General features: G+C 34.8%; 2 protein-coding genes and 1 pseudogene across 2 annotated transcripts; 1 reads left to right on the top strand and 2 right to left on the bottom strand.

Annotated features, from left to right (window-relative positions):
• Nucleotides 1-88: 88 nt before the first annotated feature.
• On the bottom strand, nt 89-3,473 carry LOC107608149 (uncharacterized). The gene is made up of 4 exons (XM_016310030.3): nt 2,986-3,473; nt 2,585-2,865; nt 565-717; nt 89-465 (listed from the first exon to the last, which is right to left on the bottom strand). Exons 1-3 carry the CDS (start codon nt 3,275-3,277, stop codon nt 649-651), a joined length of 642 nt encoding a protein of 213 aa, XP_016165516.1. The 5' UTR covers nt 3,278-3,473; the 3' UTR covers nt 89-465; nt 565-648.
• Nucleotides 3,474-6,635: 3,162 nt separating this feature from the next.
• LOC148550323 (uncharacterized) lies at nt 6,636-7,397 on the top strand. Its single transcript, XM_088494428.1, has 3 exons — nt 6,636-6,812; nt 6,900-7,073; nt 7,389-7,397. Exons 1-3 carry the CDS (start codon nt 6,636-6,638, stop codon nt 7,395-7,397), a joined length of 360 nt encoding a protein of 119 aa, XP_088350554.1.
• Nucleotides 7,398-9,491: 2,094 nt separating this feature from the next.
• On the bottom strand, nt 9,492-11,280 carry LOC148550322 (uncharacterized; annotated as a pseudogene).
• Between the last annotated feature and the right edge of the window lie 13,663 nt (nt 11,281-24,943).

The following is a 24,943-nucleotide window of genomic DNA, read 5'->3' as shown; positions in this document are numbered from 1 at the left end:
ACCATAAATAATTTAAAATTGAAAATATTAATTTAAATACTCCTAAAAAAATCAAATTCCTGCATTAAGTGCCCAACAAAAAATAAAATTTAAACTCAAACCAAAGGAATTTGATATATATAACTAATTTTATCTCATACATCTACATACACTTATCATAAGGCAAATCCTTGCCATCATGATGATATCATCCGTAACTGAAATTTTATATTACATGAACTCTATTTTTTTTTTTTATTTCTTTTTTTGAGAAAAAAATGTTAAAAGCATCCCATCATTCAAGCACCTTGAAGGCTTGAACAGTAGCGGGGTATTACTATAAAAATTAATTGAATTAACATGGAAAACCATGAAAAGGGTGCCCCTATTCTATTCTATGCATGTATATACATCAATCCTCCTATGTGATCTCTATTCAGTGCTCCGTGTCAAGGTCACTATTGGAATTTTCTGGATGATAATACCCTGTACAAGGAGAATAACAAAGGCATTTAGTGGTTATTATTTTAAAAAAATTAAATTTTATTTTACGGCAGACAAATACAGCTGAAAATGGTAAATTACCTTGGTAGGAAATGGGGTACCATGTTAGCGCAAAATCTACGTTAGATTTGGAAATAACTATTACTAAGTAACGTTAGCAAAGGTTCATTTGACTCTCTCTTCTACAAGAATCTTCTTTGGATACCGAGAATACCCATTTTTACAAGCTGAAATCTGCAAACATATATCATAAACACAATTTGGTTAACAGAACCGAAAATTTTGAGAGCCAGTAATTTTTAATAATTTTGGTCAATATTAATCAGTATAAATATTAAATTTATTTTAATAAATAAATTTTATTAATTTATGTTAACTTATGTGTATAAATATTAATAAATAAATATATATACAAATTATCTATTTTATATATATAAATTTTTGTAAATATAAATATAAATTATTACTACAAATATTTATCTAAAATAATAATATTTACTGGCTATGTAGCATTATTTTTTTTCTTCTTAATTTGTTTAACAAAAAAAATTTAAAGATTTTAAACAAGTAATTTTCAAATATTGATACACTAAAAATATTAAAAAATTTCAAAATTTTTGTTATAACTATTTTAAAATACACTAGACATATTATTTTTAAAATATTAGCAAACACATTTAGGTACTCATGTATCTGTCTTTAAGAATACCTATTCAAAATCTAAAATGTTAAACTTTTATAAAAGATAAATAATCTTTTAATGTTTCTAATATATTGCATGCTGAAAATATTTTCACTTTTAATCTCGGTACAAAATATATAGCTAAGGTATTAATAATTTAATATTCTTACTTGACCACTAAAAAAAAATTCAAATATCATTGTTTCTGCATTAAATAATTAATTATTAATCATGTAAGTATGGGCTGAGGTGGAAAATGATTTGATGATTGCCTCGGATTGAGCGAGAGAAACCTAAGATTTAAGAATTATTGCTGATGGGCAGTTATGATATTCTGGTTATTGGTATGATGATGAGTTTCATGCTAAGAAAGAATTTGGATTCAACATCAAAAGAAGTGGAACATGATTTGCAAATATATTGGCACATGATCATAGATGCCTAAAATATTCATAAATTAACTATGGTCGGTTCTACCCATAATTTTAGGGCGGTGCTATGCACGTTCCATAATTTTGTAACATGGAAAAGTATCATGATTCACATGAGTTTGAGTGAGACTAGGTTTTACATTCCATGATTCAGTTATCATTTATTTAACAACATGCATGTTTCTAGACACACCCAAAAAAAATAAAATGTTTAATAAATTATAGAAAAATTGATTAAAAAAGGGCTAGGTTTGACCATCTGGAAGATTAAAATCAAATTGGTAAATGGTTTGACCAGGAGTCTAACATTTCCACTATGCCTACCCTTTGTAATTTCTCACCAGCACTATGTAGCTGAATTGAAAAGTTATTAATAGAGATATTTTGTTATTTGTTAAAGCTAAGTATAATATTGAATTTGAATTTTAGGGTTGAAGAATTCAAAGAAAACTTAATGGTGCACCACCACAAGCAAGCAAAAATTAAAAACATTGTTTTTTATTGGAATATACTCAACCACACCTATGGCACTAAGGTCATACAAGGAAGTTTCATTGGTGTTTTATTGTACCTAAGTGGGACCCCATAACCCATTTCCTCTTAAATTTAGTTTAAAAACGTGTGTATATTTCCATTTTCAATGGGTAATGATATTTTCATGACTAATAAAAGAAGAGTTCAATTTTATCATTCATTGATAATATAAAACAAATTACAAAATCATTGTCACTATATATATATATATATATATCTTTCAGATTAATGGTACTTTTGTTGGTGTGATACTATATGATTAAATCCTTTAAATAGATATCAATTTGTTTTAAAACAACTAATTTCTTAGGGAGTTGCACTTAAACAACTAATGAGTTAAAAAATAGAAAAATACCAACACTTAATTGACTCATCTCTTTTTCAAAATAACTTTTTTTTTAAGTAAATTGATTTTGATGCCAAATGGAATAGAAATTGAGGATGAAAGACTTACAGCTTCAATGTCAATTTTGTAGACCAAAAGCTTCCTTCTCTCTCTGCAACTTGTTCTGTATGCAACAACAACATGTCCCACAGCAAAAACATAAGAACACACAAATAAAGCTATTTCGGAGCTTCTAACATAATACTCTTTTGTTGCTGCTGTTGTTCCATTCCCAAAGATGTAAACAGCTTTCAATGACACAAACATCAAAGAAAACACCGAACACACCGTTGTTACACCCAAATATGGACCATTTGAAAGCCTTGGCCCATCACATAAGCTATAAACACCTGAAAAAAACAGGGGACAAAAACAGAGCATAACATTAAGAAACAGAGGAAAACAGAGTATATATTTTTCTTTGCTTTTTGATTAAAAAACTATGGTATTTATGCATCATAATCACTTACAGAAGATAACGAGAGATCGAGCGATGGATAAGAGGGGGATATCGACGAGGGAGTATCGAAAGTCGTAATTCTGAAGATGAGAAAACAGAGCTGTTTTGATAGATGATGGTGGCGACAACAATGACGAAGAAGAAAAAACAGAGAGAAGAGCAGAGGGAAGCAGAGCATCGGCAATAACAAGAATGGTGGGAGCAGAGATGAGAAGCAATGACATAATCATTGTGATTAAAAAGAAAAGTGTCTTCACAACCCTCAATACCCTCTTTGATTTCTCTTCTTTTGAAAAACCCATCTCTTATGCTTCTTTCTAAGATTCTTCCAAAACTGTGGGTTTCTTAGAGAAAATCAAGGAGCATATATATATGTGTGTGAATTGAATTGAGATACAAAAAAAAAAGGTTTACAATATATTTTAGGGAGAAAAGAATAGAGAGGAGGAAATGTGTTATTTTTTTGACCAATACTTGTCTACTATGTTGAGTGAAGACAAATAGATTAGAAGTTGGAACTTTATAACGCCCAACAAAGACTTCTAGATTTTTTTTTTTAAATTTATTTTTTCAAGTCTTTCTTCATGTCTCTCTCTAATACAACGCATAAGATTAGTATTTATGATTACTACAAATTTTACTATTTTAGGTACTATCTAGAAGAATCAGAATTAGTTATAAATGATTAAAACTGTTGGAAATTTTTGGATTCTCAACGCGGTAAAAAGACAAATTTATCTAGTTGTTAATTAGGTCAAACGTTACGGTAAAATCGCATTCAATAAAAACTATACTTGTTATTATAAACATAGTGAACTTAAGTTGTTAAATTTAAACAATAATATTGATTAAATAAAGCCATTACACTTATAAGAGATTTCACATTTTTTTTATCAAGTAATTTTGTTATTCAATATTACTTTATAATCAGTTATTTAGTTTTTTTTTTTATAAATTTTCTTTCATTTCTTTAAATATGAGGTCATAATAAATTAGTGTCAAGAAAAAATCACTCTTCTTAGTATATAAAAATATAATAATATTTTAAAAAATAAGAAATCAGTTCAAATAGCTTAAAATTATTTTATTTAATATTTATTAATTATTATTAAAATAATTGTGTAATTTTAGATATAATAAATATATAGTTACGAATATTATGTGTATGAAATTATTATAAATGTTATATTATATAAATAATTTTAGATATTATTTTCTTAACATTACTGATAAAAATATTTTCTACCTAGTTAAACAAATATTGTTTAAGACGTGATTAGTTGATATTTGAATTATGGTTCAGTATATGTGAACAAATAATTCTTTTCCATTAAACTCAATCCTCGTTGCAAGAATATGAATGAGTGATAACGAACAAATAACAATAGGTAAAAAATCCTTTGATTAAATTCACTAATAACATAATTAAATCTTGGACCTATCGTTACAAATCTATATCTATATATCTATATAAAAATTCACTTGGACTTTCTTTTATTATTATTATTATTATTATTATTATTATTATTATTATTATTATTATTATTATGAGATTGTTACAAATTAAGCATGCAATTTCGTCATTGTCTATTACATTAACCTAATTAAGAAGAGACTAATCTGAATTGAAGGGTAAAGTGCAGCATGTGAATATGTGATAAGGTTATATGTAGAAACTAGGTATCATATAAGATAGTTACGTAGTTAAGTGATTGAGGTTCAAGAAAAGCGATGTTAATTACTCATTTACTCGGGTATCATCAGAAATTTCTTAAGTCAAACATGCCTAATAATATTATGGTCAACTCTGGCCGCCGGGACAGTTTTTTGATTTGGTAAAGTCAAAATTGTTTCATGGATACTGGATAGTTGGATACTGCGAGGGACACGCTGCCCCTAATTAATGTCTAATCACTAATAAGAAGTTTTTGTATTGGTGGAAATTTTTATGCAATTATTTTTGTGTGAAGTTGATATTTAAAAATTATTAGATAATTTAATAAATTTAATTAAATTATTATTTAATAATTTTTAACCATAAATTTCATATAGAGATAATTGTATGCGAATATTCACTTTTTGTATTACACACAAATTTATTATTTTCATTATATTTTTGGATTTATCTATCTTATACTTTAAGAGCACATGTTAAAATTATAAATTAAAAATTTTTTATTAAAAATATAAAAAATTTAAGGTACATTTGATTTGCATTTTTATTTTTAGTGTTTTTTATTTTTTTGAATTTTGTGAAGAAAAAAGTAAAAACAATAAAACAATAAAATACTATTTTCTATTTTTACCTCATATTTTTACTTTTTTTTTTCACAAAATCTAAAAAATAGAAAATACTAAAATTAAAAACAAAAAATAAAAACGCAAACTAAACACACCTTTAAATTTTTAATACATTTATCTTGCATTTACTAAATAAAAAAATTTAAAACATTCAACTAATGATAAATTTATTGTATATTTTTAAGATACATGTTAGCTAAATTTTATATTTTATGTATATACTCTTAATAAAAATAATTAAGTCTTATGAATAAGCAAAAATATGAAAATATGGACTTTCTTAACCAAATACAATAAAAAAATTATAATAAGTAATTAAATTGAAGTAGAATATAAGATATTACGTACAAATCATGAAATCATGTATACCCAAAACAATTAAAAAAAAAAAGAGAACAAATTTATAACAAATATTGGTTTTAAGAATTCCAACCATAAAATGCTATTAAAGTGATTAGTTAAAAAAAAAATACACATATTGAAAACATAGCTTTAAAAATAAATGTGATTAATTTGGTTGAAAATGGTTGCTCATGCAGTTTGTTTGCAGAAAGAGGATTAATTAATATAGTTTTGGCTGGACTCTCTTTTAATATAGGCTAATGTCACTTGTCTGACTTGAGGAAGATGGTGTTAATATAATATATCTTGATTTTGATTTTGGTGTGTAATAAAAAAAAATAAAAACAAAACTTCTAATAAGTTTTGTATTAAATGCCATTGCATATTCAATTGCGAATTCAATAGAATGGGATGTTATTCTAGTATCCATGGAAGTTAAAGGAAGGGATCTCTCTCTCTCTCTCTCTCTCTCAAAATTTAATCTCTTTTAAAATATTTATTTTATTTTTATTTATATTATAAAATTAAATTTTAACTCCTCGTTAACATTTAACCTAATTTTGCTCCTGATTAACATGGTATATTATAAATGAAATCTATAATGAGTATAATTGCAATAATTAGAGTGATTATATACTTTTAGCAACACTTCAAACTTTTTATTCGAATTAAAATTATAGAGTAAAGTATCATTTATGTCTCCAACGTTTGGAGTAAGTCTCAAACCTATCCCTAACGTTTTAAACGTCCTATTTGTGTCCCAAACGTTTCTAAATCGAATCAATGTTGTCCTACCGTCCAAATTACTAACATTTGGTTAACGGCGTTGCATACGTGGAGGCTACTGTACACGGTGGCAGGGCGTTTTTATGTGACCGTTATTGAATTAAAAATAAAAGAAAAAAGAAACAGATAAACAGCAAAGAATGGTCCTCTTGGAAACCCTAATTATGCAAATCTTCTCTCCTCTTTGATGCTGCACCTTCTGCGAAGCTCGACTTCTCTGGTTGAAAAAGGATGGAGGCTGATGCATGCCAATCTGAAGTGACACACGGCAGCAAGCAGGCGACACGAAATAGAAACCAGGCACGTCGAAGGAGGACAACTTGCTACTGTGGGAAACGGCCTGTGCTCGCCACCTCATCGACGGCAGAAAATTCCGGACGGAGGTTCTGGGGTTGCGTTAACTTTGGGGTGAGTTTTAGCCATGCGTTTCTTGTTGTTGAGTTATATGTTTTGACAATCTGTGGGTGTGACTCGGTTGTGTCATATTTGGTATAGATTGGAGAAGAATGCGGCTATTTTGTATGGGCAGAACCAGAGGAAGAGCCCCCACAATTTTCAAGGTTAAGGATGAAGGTCAGAATTTTGAAGAGCAAAATGGAGAAGGTTGAGTTCAGGTTCATGGTTGCAGTGGGAGTTGCTTTAGTTGGATGGACAGTTGCCCTAATATTGGTTTGTGAGAAAACAAGCAGCACCAAATTTGGGAGACTTTTACTACAATGATGTTGAGATAGTGAGATTTAGGAGAATATCATTAGATCCCAACTTGTGCTCTGTATTTTTGCCTAGAAATAGCACTGATGTTGACATGGTTGGTTTTTTGTTGAACTGAATGAAATTGTAATGAAATGATGTTTTGATGATTTAAGTTTGGCAAAATGCTATGTTGTGCTTGTGTAAAAAAGTGCAGTGATATATTGTGCAGCTGCAATGTTATATTATGCATTCTGTTTAAAGTGTTATATTTTGCATTGTTATATTTTGCAGCTGAAATAAAGTGTTACATTTTGCATTCTGCTTAAATGAAGCAAGTCATGATCATGACAACAATCTGAACTGTAATATATTACTTAATCACTAACCATTAAGATTGTCATTAGCAACAAGCACAATAGGATCACAGCAAAATAACAAAATAGGAGCTACACTATTTGCTCCACAACAACTGTATGAGATAATTAGCAACAAGCACAATAGGTTCACAGCAAAATAACAAAATAGGAGCTATATTATTTGCTCCACAACAACTGTATGAGATAACAAAAGGGAGTCTTTAAACTAGTTTTGACAAATTATAATGATACTAAAGAGAAAACATAAAACTGCACACATCATTATCATCACATCTTCTTCCATGCTTTTGGAGGTGTCCTAGCCATAAACTTCAGTTGGGATATGCTGACGTGCTTGGATGGGGTTGGCAGCACTCTAAGATTGTTGTGCTTGGCAGCATCCTTGAGTTGTTGTCCAGAATTATTATTTGACGGAGTCATCTTAGCCTTCTTTGACCTAGCCTGAGATTGCTGGGAACTGATATCATTGGAAGGTGATTTTCTCTTTGGCCTTGATGTGTTGGTCTTCTTAGCTGCAGCTTGTGATTGCCTAGAAGCCTGGCTGGAGATAGTACTAGACATAGTGCTTGAGATAGTGCTAGAAATGACTCTTGTAACTCTCCTTGTAGACCCAGCAACTTTGTGCCTAGTTAACAGCCACAATACGACATTATAATCTTTGAATGCAATCAGGCAAAATGAAGCCAAAACCAGAAAAAACAACTATTGTACTTACCGAAGTAGTGGCAGCTACTTTCCGCTTCTTTGGACAGGTCCGTTTGTTGTGGCCTCTAGCAAAACAATAGGAGCACTTCTGAGTCTGCCCATCGCGAGACACTCCTCCCCTAGTTGAATTCTCATCTGCAGCTTTATTCCGTTTCAGTTTAGGCCTTCCAATGGATTTTCTGTAGACTGGTGGTAAAACGTCATCAAACTGTGTCTTCACCCACAGGTTGGGGCCATTTACTGGATACACCACATGTTGGTAGCACTCAGAGTAAGTTTTCTTCTTGTAACAGTTTGCAACAAAGTTGTCCACATTGAAGCACATCTTCCTAATGCAGGTCATGGCATGGGCACAGGGGATTCCGGACAACTGAAACTTCCTGCACGATCACTCGTGATTCTTCAAGTCAACCACGAACTTCTCTTTGCCTCCATGGATGCTAGTTACCTCATATTTGTCACGACCAGCATAGGTGCTCACCCACTTACCACTTGCATCAGCTTGTTTTTCAACCTTAGTCCTGATACGGGGCAACACCTCTCTTTGGTATTCAATTATCCGATCCCTATTATCAGCCCAATGCCTCATTATGTATACTCTGATGTCTTCAAGCATACTGACTATAGGCTTCTCCCGGGCGTCCACAATCACAGAGTTAAATACTTCACACATGTTGTTAACTAAGGTATCACACTGAGACCAAGTCCCAAACTTATGCCGGCACCAATATTTGGTTGGAATCTCCATAAGGTGGTTGTAGGCTCCATTATCAACCTTTTGGATTTCAGCCATGTTTCTCTCCCACTCTTATAAATAAGTGGCTTTTGCAGCATTCCACATCATCAGTTTTAGTTGCAGCCCTGGGAATCTCTTCCTGAAATTGCTATAAAGATGTCTAACACAGAATCTATGATCCACTCCGGGAATGAGCTCATCGAAGGTTGGAACTAAGCCCTAAATCCATAGTAAATCAGTTTTACTTGAAGTAGTAATTAAATCATCATGATATGTGATAATGACAATTAACCAAGTACATACAGTTCAATTAATCACAGAATCTATTATCAGCATGATATGTGATAATGACAATTAACCAAGTACATACATTTCAATTAATCACATAATCTATTATCAGCATGATATTTGATAATGACAATTACAATTAATCAGTTTTTACTTGAAGTAGTATGGACCTGCACAATTCATACTACAAGTCATACATTTCAATCACTAGGTTCACTATAGGCAACAACTCTAACACTAAACTAGGATCAATAACGTAGCTATCAGCAAGTCTAACACTAAAACTGATTATATGAATGAAGTGAGTAGAGAAATAAGTACCTTTTGTTGGTCAGACATGAAGGTGCATCTCATTAGCTTGTCACTACCAAAGTCATCACACAGATTCGTGAGAAACCAAGTCCATGTGTCCTTAGTCTCTGCTTCAACCACTGCGTAGGCTATCGGCAGTATCTGGTCGTTCGGGTCCCAGCCAATAGCCGTGAAAAGTTGACCTCCATATGGTGTCTTGATGAAGCACCCATCAAGGCAAATTATTGGTCTGCAAACCATAAAACTCTTATTGCATGCATCAAGGCACACATAGAGTCTTTGGAACTTTGGCCTTAAATCCACACCCGGTTTTGGTCTCTCAGAAGCAAACTCAGGTGGTCTCTCCACTTGCAACTTAACTGTAGAACCCGGGTTAGACCTCAGCAATTCATGACAATAGTCATACAGTCTCTGATACTGCTCTATGTACGTTCCTTGTAACTCATCAAGTGCAAACTGCTTAACCCGGGCAGCTTTAGACTTAGTTAGCTCTACATTCCACTTGCTGTATGCTTTCTTCATTAGTGTGGAGAGCTTTATTTTTGGATTCTCAGCGATCTTTTTTAGAAACACCTTGCCCAACCATTTTGCATGCATAATTCCAATTTTCAACTCTCTAGAACAGCTATGCTTGTTATGGCAGCTGGTTAATTGACATGTTTGCTCATTCTTAATCTTCCCACAGTATGCAAACCAGTTACAACCCTCCACACAAGTGACCTTCACTCTCCGAAGATCAACCTTATCAAACCTCAAACCCCTCCCAGTGTGTACAGCATAGGCAGTGGCACAATCCTTGAACTCTTCTCTTGAGACATAAAGTTCCAACCTCCCACTTGTACTCACTCATGTCCTTTAGCTGCTTGTGCAATGGATACTTCTTTGCAACACTATTTCCATTCTCATCATCATCAGTAATAGGCATATCTAGGAAATCTTCAGAATCATATCCTTCTTCCTCATCACCTAAACCTGCAACAACCTTCTCCTTACCTTTGGCACTCCCACTAGCTTTTGCTGCATCTGTTTGGGTTTCAGTTGACGCAGCCTCAAATCTATCCCCTACCCTGATGTTGACATCTACTAAGCCCTCTGCCCCTTTCTTATCATCATCACTGTCACCAAACACAACTTCGGCAGCACTATCTTCTGAACTATCACCATTTCTGGAATCAGAACTCCATGAATCACAACTATCATCTTCACCACCCTTGGGTTCATAGTCCTCGTCCTCACTGCCATCACTACCCTCTCCTTCCTCATCTGATTCATCTTTGTTACCCACAATTTCTTCCTCCACATTTGGGCCAGAATTTTTTTCTACCTGTCCAACTGTTTGGGCCTCACTTGTAACCATTGGGCCCTGCCCATTATATCCACCACCCTTCACTTGCATGTTACTTTCAGTACTCCCTAACAAGTGTACATCTTCAACCACCTCATGGATATCACTTGTTTTGTGAACTACAAATAGCTCTACCATATCCTCCCTAACCCCAATGTTAGCCATATTCATTGCATCTTCATCAGTTCGCAGCATCCTTAAGCCTTCTTCTGTATTCTGATCCTGTGATTTGTACCACATTGCAGCAATATCTTTCTTCAAATACCCTTGTCTGCTCACTATGTCATAAACCTCAATCAGGCTCCATTCATCTTCATTGCAGTAGTCTATGACAGTTGTCTCCCTACCCAAATACTTCAATTGCCCTCGTTGAAGTCCAAAGCTACCATGGTGGTAAACTTTGACACTAAAATAACTCATCCTAACCAACAGACCCTGTTACAACAGGCAAACATAACGAAACAACATCAATCGCAGGCACACATTCAATCACCAGAAAACGTAAATTCATGCCCTAACTAACATAAGCAATGAACATTTTGCTGAGAATACAAAAAACCAACTAAACCCTAAAAATGCACGCAATCTCATACATTGCCGGCCATCTTTTCTTCGTGGAACTACTCAATAAAACCCCAAAAAACAAAATTTTTTTCAAGTACATACCTCGTCGCACGATCAAACTCTGTCACCACAACAAAGGTGTAAGCTTTCATGCAAAACTCCCAAGAACGATCCGCCAACTACCTTGCAGCCCCTCCCTACGGTCAGCCTCGACGAAGAGAAAAAACGTGTGTGGTAACCAGAACTGGAATAAAAAATGTTGGGTAGAGGTGCTGTGATTCTTCGACGTTTCGTATTTGCTATAGTGAACGGTATATTGGGCGCGAAGAGGCAGACGTGTGTATCTCAACCTTTGGGCTTACTCACTTAATGTCCACATGTGTAACGCCGTTAACCAAATGTTAGTAATTTGGACGGTAGGACAACATTGATTCGATTTAGAAACGTTTGGGACACAAATAGGATGTTTAAAACGTTAGGGATAGGTTTGAGACTTACCCCAAACGTTGGAGACATAAATGATACTTTACTCAAAATTATATTTTAGTAATAATTTTTAAGTATTGTTAAAATTATATAGACAGTATAGTTATTATAACCGGTTATGCACCAAACACTATAGCATGCATCATCATATTTGAATTTAATTTGAATAGTTATCTTTCTGTGTGTTTTTGTATTTTTTTTTTAAGATATGAAATTTTATTAATGAAAATTGCAATAAAGTAATATTGGTCCATTTCAGGATTTTAGCAAAGATAAGATGGAAATTAACCCAAAGAAAAAATAATAGAATAATCTAAAAAGAAATATAAAAAATTAGTAATGAATTGTCTTAAGATGATATTCCTCATTTATGTTTTGTGCCTCTTCCCAGATAGCATTCGGTTCAATTCTTTTGCCATCAAAAAGTCATTTGTTCCTAGATATCCAAATCCTCTATAGCACCATGACAGGAAGACTTCGATGCTTCTTATTAGAATCCTCTTACTTTATCTTTAACTTCATCTCCCTCCACCAATTGCAAAAACTATCATCCCCATCAACTTCATTTGGACTGTTGAACAAGAGCTCCATGTGATTCTACACTTGCTGCGAGTGATTGCAGGTAAGCAAGTAATGGGTTAAAGTTTCATCCTTCATTTCACATCTTGGGCATATCGCAGGTATAACTTGAATGCGGGCATGTAGTCTGTGTCCCACCGAGAAGTTATTGTGGAGAGTTTTTCATGCAAAGACTTTAACTTTGGCCGGACAGTCAAGATCCCAAATCGAGTTCCATAGATTTTTGTCACTGAAAACTGGTGGAAGACTTTCGAGTGGCGGGTGAAAAAAATTGAAGTATACCTCATATCTTGACCGTACAGAGTAAGAGCCCCCTTTTTTATTGTACCAAATCAATTTATCTTCTTCCTTAATGCTTACTTGAAATATCTCTTGCGTAATTTTTGGTATTAAGTTGCTAGCTATAAGAGGTGCATTCCAATTACTTTCCTCAGTGATGAGTTGAGAGATCCAAACTAAGCTTTGATTAAACTCCTAATTCTGTCTCAGTGTCAATGGTCCTTGTCTTTCAATCCAACAATTTTTCCAAATCTTTACTGCTGATCTCCTCCCAATCTGCCAGCAAACCCCTTTTTTCAGAACCTTTTGCTCTTCTAGTAGAATCCTCCAAGGCCATGACAGATTGTAGCCAACATTAGCTTTTAGAAATGAAGAATGTCTAAAATACCTGCTTCTGTATACTTTAGTCACTAGAAAATTCGGTTTGGTCAGAAAAGATGGTTCCATGGATCGGGTTTTCATTTCAGAAGCTGGCAGAGCTTCTTCTTTCGTATTTTGTTGATAGAATCCCCCCGTCCGGAGTTAAGGAAGAAGCTAGCTACGTAGAATGCGGGCTTACGGCAGCAATCATAGAACTCAAAGAGGTCAAACAACCTTCTCCCTCCCTTCCACCGATGAAACTACTCTTGCAAAGTCAAAAAGTCGTATAACGCTGAGTGCTAGAATCTTAGTCGATGGAAGTTATATTGAAAGTCCCAGAAATGGGGCGGGGAAGGAGAAGTGGGCGGACCCTGATTAGCTGGTCCATCGGAAACCAGAAGGTACCCCTAATCTTCTCGACCAAAGAGGGTATATGTAAAAATATAGAGCGATCGGGTGAGGGAAATGGAATCGGAGAATATGAAATGGGCTCTCGACCTGATCGAAGAAAGAATTTTCCCTTACAAGAACTTTCTTACCCGGCTAAGCGCTAACGAGCAATCAATAACACTCCTCTTCTTTTAGAACGGGTAAAGGAAGGAGCTGTAGGGTATTCACATCTTCTCAAGAAAGACTTTTCACCTACGACACACAGACCAATTGAGCGATGTCATATCTATTTTATTTCCTACACTCCGCGATCCCAAAGTCGCGATTTTGCAAATAAAATAGACCTTTCCGGACCTTTTCCTCATGGAACGATAAGACCGATGCCGTCATCAATCTCCATCCCTGTTTTTCTATCTGAATTTCGTCTATGAAAGTTTCAGGTAGTTTAAAGCCCCGAAAGTGTATATCGAGATAGTCGTACCCACAGATTTAATTAGAACTTCACGACCACTAATCGATAGTAACGATCTTTTCCAGTGTTGTAATTTTTTTGCAACTTTATCTTTGACATAAGCGAATGTTCCTTTTTTTTAATTTCTAGATTGTTGTTGGTAAACTCAGATATTTGTCTTGAGCGCCAACATTCGGGACTTGAAGAATGGTTGCAAAAATTTTCCTTTCTGATTGCGGTGTATTCCGATTGAAAAATACAGCAGATTTATTCAGATTCACCTCCTATCCACTTATACTGCTGTAGTCATTCAAAACCTGCATTATATTTTGGCATGCCTATGAATTTGCTTTGCTGAAAATTATAGAGTTATCTGCAAAAAATAAATGTGTGATAGTAGGGCAACTACTGTTTAATCTGAGCCCGACAATATCATTATTTTATTCTTTTCTGTGTAGCAAATGAGAGAGTCCCTATGCACAAAGAATGAAAAGATAGGGTGAAAGAGAATCCCCTTGTCGAAGACCTCTTGTAAGTTTAAAGAAACCTTTAGGTTGACCATCTACAATAATAGAATAAGAAACAGTAGTTACACACTCCTTCGTCCATCCTATCCACCTATCACAAAACCCTAATTGACTCATAACCTTCCATAGGAAACACCATTCCACCTTGTTATATGCTTTGCTCATGTCGAGTTTTAAAGCTAAATCCCAATCACCAATTTTTTTATTCTTCAAAAAATGCATATACTCATGTGATATTAGGATATTATTACTAATCAACTGTTCCTTTATGAATACACTATAGTTATCACTGATCACCCAATTATAAATTACATACGATGGATCAAGACCTTGTGTATTTTTGTATTTGACTAAAACTCCATAAATAAATAGTACCTTATGTTATTACCAAAGAAAAAGGGACCTTGTATCATACTTGGTCATCAAGTACTATCATAGAAATTCTGTTCATAATAATATTTATCTTTCTTATGCAAAGTACTCTTATGGATGAATTATATTAGACAATCTTACTCTTTTACAGATAATTAGTTAATAAATTTGTCTACTTGATTATTACACGCCTATATATATATATATATATATATATGGTCTATTCTGATTATATTGTTAGCCAATTTTTATCAGTTTCATGCATTACACATTATCTTGTTGTTCTTTGGATATTCTGTTACATTAAAAGCATTACGTTCCATGGGCTTCATTTTTTCTAATAGCTCTTTTTCGACCTTCCAAACATATTCTGATGCTAATTTAGCCCGTGATCTAATTGATTGTCATTTTACTACTGATTACTGTTTGTTCTTGACATCTCTATTAAAATAATTATAATTTGTTGACTTTTTGAAGACATGAGGTCGTTCAATATTCTCTAATTAATCTTTTTTATGATAATAAAAATACTATTAAGATTATTTAAAATAGCGTCTTTCATAAATGTACCAAATACATTGAGAATGACTATTATTTTATTTAAAAATAATTTTTTATTAATGTTATTCGTCTAATGTTGAATCAGATTCTTGTTGTCTTCACAAAATTTGTTATCATACTTTATTTTTAATTTTAGTATTTAAATTTAAGTTAATCTCCTTTAACTCTTATTTGAGTTTGAAAAGAAGAGAGAATGTTAGGGTATTTAAATATTAATTAAGATAATATATTTAGATGCCTAAACTCATATTTGAATTTAACTTAAATATTTATCTGTTTTTTCTTTTTGTACTTTACTAAATATCTATAAATAACTGAAACTTTATATCATATTTATTTCAAAAAAATAAAAAATTTTCTTTTTTTTTTTAAATTCTATTATCTTAATTTTTAACATATGTAAAGAATAATTTTCATCACGTATCATGATAACAAATAAATCATGTGAATACAAAATATCGTGTCTAAATACTAGTGCTCTTTAGTTTCATGAAACCGTCAATTATAGGGGAATCGAGCATAATTCTTCAACTTTAGGAAAAAAGAATTGAAAAGTTAGATGTGAAATTCTTTTATGTTTTTCAATTTTGAAAATTAAAAATATTTCCACCGTTGTAATCACTATTACCTTATTACATCATCTATTAGATTATTAGCAAAGTATTTAATCAATAACCTTTAAATTGAGTGATATTTGTAATTTGTAGTACAATTTAAAATAGAATAAATCTCTAAAATAGTTTTCTATATTCGAGCGTGTTTTAATTTGATGAAATTTTAATTGCACTATTTTAAATTGGAAAAGTCTAGGGGATCAGCAATTTTGTTAAATTCTGGCCAGCATGTAATCAGCAAAGAAAAGTGAGCCATTGGATGAAAGTTCACACCAATCTCACACCATTAAAATCATTATTGATGGCTATTTAATGGCTACAAATCACAAAAGTTGTTTGTCCCCTAGCATTCCTCTTTTAAATTTTTAAATTGCGCTCCACACTACATACAAGTTCTTCAAATAATTTCTAATGTAAATCAGCAATCGAACTGCTGATGTAGCACCTAGTTGAATAATGAATATAACGGCTAGATGACGTGAATAAGATTGTATAATTCTTCAATTTAGCGCATGTCCTCTTTATAAACTTCAAAGCTTCTTCTTTTTTCTCTTATTCCTCCTGTTCTTCTTCTTTTGTTTATAGAAATAATTATCATTCATGATAAAGTAGAAATTGATGTTGACACAAGCCAAACTGGAATAGACACATTTTATGAGAAAACAGACTAGTTAAGAGCCTAAAAATATGCCTGCTAAGAACAAGGACCAAAAAACCAATAAATAGACTTAACTAGATACTATATATGATTGTAGCAAGGAACCATTAGCAGTTTAGTACCTTTTTCAAGCACTCGTTAGATGTTTGATGATCACCACTCAAAGAAAATGCACTTAAAAACTACTCATTTCAAAAACAAATAAGGTTTAAAATCTAGAATCAGGCCATCTACATATAAGAGTAAATAAAATTTTTTTCTTTCTTTTTTCGAAAAGTGACATTATCAGAATACATCGATTTAGAATGGAAGAAGAGCCAATTACCATTCAAACTAAGAGTTAAGCCCTAAAATGGTTCTTGAGATTGGCGTTATGCACTAAAATCGTCTCTAAGATTCCAATTGCACCAATTACGTTTCTGAGATTGAAAAAAATGCACCATATTAGTCCTGACCCATTTTCTATTAACGACATGAACTGTAAGTGACACGTGTCACTTCATGATTTGGCCACGTGTAATGGTACGATGATGTGGTGACCAGTGACACGTGGCATGTTGACGTGGATGGTTGTGCAACGTGTCACAATGTTATTTGGCCACGTGTTCGTTTGTGCCACGTGTCGCAATAGTATTCTTCCACGTGTTATCCATTATGTCATCGTTCTATATGCACCAAATTAGTCCCTTACTTTGCATTAAGTGACCTATTTTAGTCCCTGAAATTAAATGTCGTGCACCAAACTAGTCCCTTCACCAATTTTTTCTCATTTTTTTCTATAAATTCAAAATTCTCATTATTTTTGAATGCATTAATTTCAATTCTATTTTTTCACATGTTTTTCAAATAAAAGTGTTTTTATAAAATATTTTTTCTCTTGCGAATACCCTAACCGCCGACTTGGAGTTGACGTGAAGGCTTTTCAAGCACATTCACTACCATCTCCGACCTCTTTCAGTACTTTTATAAAATATTTTTTTCTTGCAGATACCCCTAATAACCGCTGTTTTGGAGTTGACGTGAAGGCATTTCAAGCTTCCCTCATTACCATCTTTGACTTCTTTCGTCTAGATTGCAGAGATCAAAGATGGTAGTGAGGGTGCTTGAAGTGCCTTCAATCTAGCTCATTTACACATAACGAAAACGTGTATTTTATAAGAAAAAATATTTATTTTAATTATTAATTTCTTGTTAAAAACACATTTTTTTTATGAAAAAATGTGTCTAATCAATCATATAATTATTTTTTTATAATAACATACTTATATATTACAAAATTTACCAATGTTAAATTATTAAAAAAAATTATATAATTAAAACTAGGGGTGTGCAAAAAAACTGATTTCACTGAACTGAATTGAAACTGAACTGAAACTGTTTTAAATAAACCAGTTTTTTTAAATAAAAAACTGAACTGAAACCATAGTTTTTATGAAAACCAGTTTATTAAAAACCAGTTTTTATGGTTCAGTTTAGTTTTAAACCAAATTAAAACTGATTTTATTTAAACTCTAAAATTAGTTTTTACATACTCTTTCTCTCTCTCCCTTCACTTTCTCTCTCCCCTTCCTCTCTCTCCTCTTTCTCCGCCATCTCTCCCTTCTCTCTCTCTTTCCCCTTTCTTCCTTCTATCCTCTCTCTCTCTCTCTCTCTCTCTCTCTCTCTCTCTCTCTCTCTCCTTTCCCCCCTCTCTCTCTCTCTCCGTCTCTTTTCCTCTCTCTCTCTCTCTCTCCGTCTCTCTTCCTCTCTCCCCCCTCTTTTTCCCTCTCCTCTCCCTCTTCTCTCTCCCCCTCCCATCTCTCCTCATCTTTCTCTCTCTCCTTTCCCCCTCTCTCTCTCTCTCCCTTCCCGTCTCCCTTCCTCTCTCTCTCCTCCTCTTTCTCCCTCTCCTCTCTCTCTCCCTCTCTCTTCCCCTTACTTTCTCTCTCTCTCTCCCTCTCCTCCTCTTTCTCCCTCTCCTCTCTCTTCCCCTTACTTTCTCTCTCTCTCCCTCCCATCTCTCTCTCTCTCTCCTTTCCCTCCTCTCCCTCTCTCTCCCAATTCCTTCCTCTCTCTCCTCCCTTCTCTCTTCTTTTCTCTCTCTCTCTCTCCTTCCTTTTTCTCGCTCTCCCCTTTTTTTTCTCTCTCTCTCCTCTCCCACCTCTCTCTCTCCCCCTTCTTTCTTCCCCTCCTCTCTCTCTCTTTTTCCTCTCGCTCTCTCTACCTCTCTCTCTCTTTTTTCTCACCTCTCCCTCGCTCTCTTTCCCATTCTCTCTCTCTCTCTCTCTCTCTCTCTCTCTCTCTCCCTCTTTTCCCTGTCTCTTCCCTTTTGTTTCTCTCTCTCTCTTCTCCCTCCTCCTCTCTCTCTCCCTCCCTTCTTTCTTCCTCTTTTTCTCTCTCTCTCTCTCTCTCTCTCTCCTTTTTCCCTTTTCTCTCTTTCTCTCTTCTATTTCTCTCTCTCCCCCTTCCCTTCTTTCTCTCTCCTCTTCTCTCTCTTTCTCCGCCATCCTCTCTCTCTTTCTCCTCTTTCTTCCCTTCCTTTCTCTCTTTTCTCTTTCTCACTCAACCTTCTCTCACTCTATATCCCTCTTCTCTCTCTCTCCCCCTCTTTTCTCCAAAATAAGAGAGAAAATAAGGGAGAGTGAAAAGAGAAAAAAATAAGAGAGAAGGAGAGATAGGAAAAAGAGAGAAAGAGGAGGAAGAGAGAGACAAATAGAGAGAAGGAAGGGGAAGAAACAACGCAAGAGAGAGAGAGAGAGGAAGAGAGAGAAGGAGAGAAAGTGAGAGAGATAGAGAGAGAGAGAAGAGGGGAATAGGGAAGGAGAGAAAGTGAGAGAGAAAGAGAAAGGAGAGAGAGAGAGGGGGAAGAGTGAAGGAGAGAGAGGGAGAGAGAGATTCAGAGGAAGAGGGATAAGGGAGAGAGAATGAGAGAAAGGGATAGAGGAAGAAAAGGGAGAGAGAAAGAAAGGGTAGGGGAGAAAAAGGGGCAGGGGAGAGAGAGAGAAGGGGAAGAAGAGAGGAAGATAAGAAGAGAGATGGGGAGAGAGAAAAGAAAAATGGGGGGAGAGAGAGGAAGGCAAAGAGAGAAAAAGGGGAGAAAGAGGGAGAGAGAGAGAGAGAGAGAAGAAGAAGAAGAGTAAGAGGGGAAGAGAGAGAGAAAGGGAGAGAAGGAGAGAGAGAGAGAGAAATGGAGAGAAGGGAGAGAGAGAAAGAGAGAGAGAGAGAGGAGGGAGAAAAGGAGAGAGAGAAAGAGAGAGAGAGAGATAGAGAGGAGGGAGAGAGAGGGAGAGAAGGAGAGAGAGAGGGAGAGAAGGAGAGAGAGAGAGAGGGAGGGAGAGAGGGAAAGAAAGAGAATGTAAAATCTAATTTTATATATGTTAAGAGAGAGAGGGAGTGAGAGAGAGTGAGGGAGAGAAAGAGAGAGAGGAGGGGGAGAGGAAAGGAGAAGAGAGAGAGAGAGAGAGAGAGAGAGAGAGAGAGAGGAAGAGGGATATGAGAGAGAGAATGTAAGAGAGGGAGAGAGAGAGAGAGAGAGAGAGAGAGAGAGAGAAAGAGGGAGAGAGGATGGGGAGAGAGAGAGAGAAAGACAAAGAGAGGGGAGGGGAGAAAGAGGGGAAGGGGGAGAGAGAGAAAAGGAAAAGAGAGAGAGGAGGGAGAGAGAGAAAGGAGGGGGAGAGAGGGAGAGAAGGAGAGAGAGGGAGAGAAGGAGAGAGAGAAAGGAGGGGGAGAGAGGGAGAGAAGAAGAGAGAGAGAGAGAGGGAGAACTGAAGGAGAGAAAGAGAGAGAGAGGGGGAGAGGGAGAGAAGGGGGAGAGAGAGAGGGAGAGAAGAAGAGAGAGTGGGAGAGAGAGGGGGAGAGAGAAAATGTAAAAACTAATTATATATATGTTAAAAGTTAAAACTAGTTTTAACCTATAAACCAGTTAAACTGATTTTTTCAATTAAAACTGGTTTTATTTTTATGAACTGGTTTAAACTGGTGCACTGTATTGTAAACTGGTTTAAAACCAGTTTCTTATTTGACAAAGTAGTTTGGTTCCGTTTCTAAACCATTTAAAATGGTTTAGTGCAGTCTCAGTTCAGTTTATGAAAAAACTGAACCATGAACACCCTTAATTAAAACTAAAATTTTAAAAATTTTTATAAAAGCACTTGTATTTAAACGATATATAAAAAAAAGAATTGAAATTAGTGTATCTAAGATATTAAAATTTTAAATTTAAAAAAAATGAAAGAAAAATTGGTGAAGGGACTAGTTTGGTGCACGACATTCAATTTTAGGGACTAAAATAAGTCACTTAATGCAAAGTGAGGGACTAATTTGGTGCATATAAAACGATGACATAATGGATGACACGTGAATGAATACTGTTGCGACACGTGGCACAAATGGATACGTGGCCAAATAACATTGTGACACATGGCACAACCATCCATGTCAGCATGCCACGTGTCACTGGTCACCACATCATCATACCATTATACGTGACCAAATCATGAAGTGACACGTGTCACTTACAGTCCACGTCATCATGCCATGTCATCACGTCGTTAATGAAAAATAGGTCAGGAACTAATATGGTGCATTTTTTTCAATCTCAGGGATGTAATTGGTGCAATTAGAATCTCAGAGACGATTTTAGTACATAATGCCAATTTCATGGACCATTTTGGGGTTTAACTCTTTAAACTAACCTTTGAAGATAAGCTATCCCAGATTACAACATACTTTGCTTCATTTTGATCTTTTCGAAATTTAGTTCATATATAGAAAATAGTAATTGGATGAAGAACATGAGGAGGACTGAAGTGATAAAAAACTTGTTAGCTAATGAAAAAGAAAAGTATGTATTAAATACATGTGAAAATAAAATTTTAAATTATGCTCTATAACTTCCATCATCAAAATATTATCAATTAACGGTGCTAGTTCACAAATTCCAATTTCCAATCTCTAGATTGCTTTATTATATGACAATCAAAAACAATAAATTGATTTAAGTTAATTTCAAAATGCAACCCCAACAAAATAGAGTAAATTCCCATAATAGTCCCTGAGATTCGCGTGAATACCCAATGTAGTCCTCAAGATCCCAATTTTTCCACAGTAGTCCTCCAAATAGAGCTCTGGGCACTCATAGTGGTCCATGGGCATATTTCTGGTGATGAATCATCACTGGAGTGTTGACGCGGCGTTGTTTCGCCACGTTGGATGGCTCCAACGGCTAGTTTAACTGGCACATTTCCAATTTATACCCATATTGGTCCCTCCATTTATATTTAACCCTAAATTCCCAAATTTTTAGAAAGCTTATTTCTTCTTCTTGTTCACCATTCTCTTCTCACTCTTCTAGTTGTTGTTCTTTGTCATGTCGATGATGGGTGGTGCTTGCACTGCTGGTGAAAACTCTATTCGTTTCCCATCTAGTTGGAACCAGACAACAATGCCAAGCAAGAGCAGAAGATCGGGGCTGCCAGAATGGTGCGGATGTGGCTGCCGGCCGGTTCTTAGGTGGTTTGGGACAAATTCAAATCCAAACAAACCATTTTATAGTTGTTCCAATTATAATGTGAGTTAGCAGTATTACTTGTGTTGTTATGATTGTCCATACCTCACTGTTCTTCTCTTGTTCTTGTTTGAATGTTGAGCATGTTATATCTTTTATTGGGTATAGACAAGTGAAAAGAGATAGTGTGGACTTTTTGTGTGAGCAGATATTGGGAATGATGAACGGGTTGATAAATCAAAATCTTCTGGTGATGATCATCAAGTGAAGGTGAACTTTGATTGGAGGCTTTGGAGGTTGGAGAAAGATGCCCGAATGCAAAAAATGATTATCCAGTTGTTGGTGTTAGTTGTGTCTGTGTTGATAGTGTTGATGGTTATCCTGTATTGTAAATCATGAATGAGTTGGTGTTGGATTTTCTGTATTCATTGTATGAGCAATAGATGTAAAAATGGTGTTTGTTGATGGAATGAAAACCCAGATAACTTTGAATGTATTGTGTTTATATTTGTTCACGACTTTAACAAAAAATGGTAATATGTTAAAGAAGGCAACAAATGTGATTGAAAACCACAAAGCATAAGTGTATTAAGATAAATTTCGTAGTTTTGCAAAACACAGCCAGTGACAAACATAAAGGGCAGCCAAATAACATGACCCTGCCAAATGTAGTTGCCTTAATAGGAAAGAAATCACAACAAAACATAAAGGATCACACATAGTCATTATCTAGTGAAAATGTCTAATAACACAAAACAGAATGCCCTATACACATTTATCTTGTTGGAGGCTTAAATCTTGGAGTTGGAATGAACTTCATCAAGTTGATAGATTTTGTTGTCGTTCCTGAACTAGCACCTTGTATGAGATTCATTATTGGAGAGGTTGCCAATGGAAAGGATCTTCTTTTTTGTGACAACTTTGAAAGCATTTTTATACCAGAATCCTATATGAATAAAAATTGGCATTACACATAAATGAGCATTATACTTAAATAACAAAAGGCTAATGATATAAATATTAAGCTACTTGTTGAGAATCTTTTGCCTCAGAAGCAGTTGGCTGAGTTATCTCTATCTCCACTGGTTGTGCAACAGTAGTGGGTGGTGCGTTGTCAGTAGGCTGTATAACATCTTAAGGCTGCCCAACTTGGTCACCATCACCTTGAGGCTGCCCAACTTGCTGCTTAGGTGCAGGATCATCTCCATCATTTTCTTCTTCTCAGCAGCTTCAGCAGCAGCTGCAGCAACAGCGGCATCAACTACCATTTTCTTTTTGCAACCCCTCCTTGTATGTCCCTTTTCACCACAGAAGCTGCAAGTAAAGGTCCCCAACGGCCTTTTTAGAAGTATATTATCTCCATTGTTACTTAAAAATTTTGTATCAACTTTAGACTTTTTGGATCCTCCTCCACCTTTCTCATCTGCATCCATCCTTCTCTTCATCTTGAGTTTTCCAGGTTTCTTCTTGATTTTTGGTGCATGTGGCCTGTTGCAGTCCTCTGCTTGTTCCCATAATGGTTGCCTAGGAATTGGATGAATGTGATGGTTATATGTTTCCCTGTATGATTCCATCGTTAGCCATTTGTGACAGAAATCTTCTAGTTGCTTGTTAACCTAAAAAAGTGCAGTACACGCGTACACACACGGAATATCTGTATATGCCAAACAATCACATCAACCATGCATATGAGTCACATAAGTGTTAATGTAATTAATTGGGATACAAACATAATTGTTATGCATAAGCGTTAATGTAATTAGTTGGGATACAAAGATAATTGTTATACATTGCCAACTGACCTGTAAGCAGACAAAATTGGCAGGTACATAATCTTTTTCCTATGTCCACGACATGGTAAGTTGGGTGTCCATGCACCTCAAACTTTTCGTATCCGTTATCCCCGGTCCAAATAGGCTTCCAATTCTTAGCCTCTTTTCTGACTTTCTCCAGTCTACTCTTTATAACCGGTGTGAGCTTTTCAGTGTGATTGTTTAATTTTACCTTGTTCTTGGTGATGGTCCACATAACGAACATTCGAACCCACTCTAGCAATGTTATAATGGTCTTGGCTCTTGCATCCTTGATCTTAACATTGAACACCTCACATGCATTGTTACATATGCTATCCAACTTCGGCTTATGGCTAAATAAGCTTCTGGTCCAAGCATCCATTGGCCACTTATCTAAATATGCCCACACATCCTCATTTAGTCTTTTTATCTTATCCATTCCATCCCTGAACTCTAGATAAGTCGTTGCCCTTGCACATTCCCACAAAAGACCTCGTAGCTGTAGATCCTTCCAATTCTTGTTGAAATTTTTTTATAAATGCCAAACGCAAAAACGGTGATGCACATTGGGCATCACCTCTTGCACCGCCGATATCAGTCCTTGACAGGTTCATGGAACAGTTTAGACATCATTTTCTGCTTACATATCTAACTATCTAACCATTCATCTAATATAACCATAAAAGTCCCTGACTCTCAAGTTGATAACCATAAAAGTCCCTAGTATTTACTCAATGTCCCCATAAAAGTCCCTAACATTCAGTCAGTATACTCATAAAATTCCCTAACATTCAGCATATAACAAACCATAATAGTCCCTAACTAGTCACACTAACCATTCCTATCATCACACTATCAACAATCTTAATGTAACAGCACAATCACATATCTAACATATAAGCATTAATATATCATAGAATCAGATTAGCACAAAATGTAACATGTCTCTATACCTTTTGCATAT

Source organism: Arachis ipaensis, chromosome B7 (assembly GCF_059453495.1).
Source record: "Arachis ipaensis isolate K30076 ecotype BB chromosome B7, ASM5945349v1, whole genome shotgun sequence".
Taxonomy (NCBI): domain Eukaryota; kingdom Viridiplantae; phylum Streptophyta; class Magnoliopsida; order Fabales; family Fabaceae; genus Arachis; species Arachis ipaensis.
This window is presented reverse-complemented; position numbering and strand designations above follow the sequence as displayed.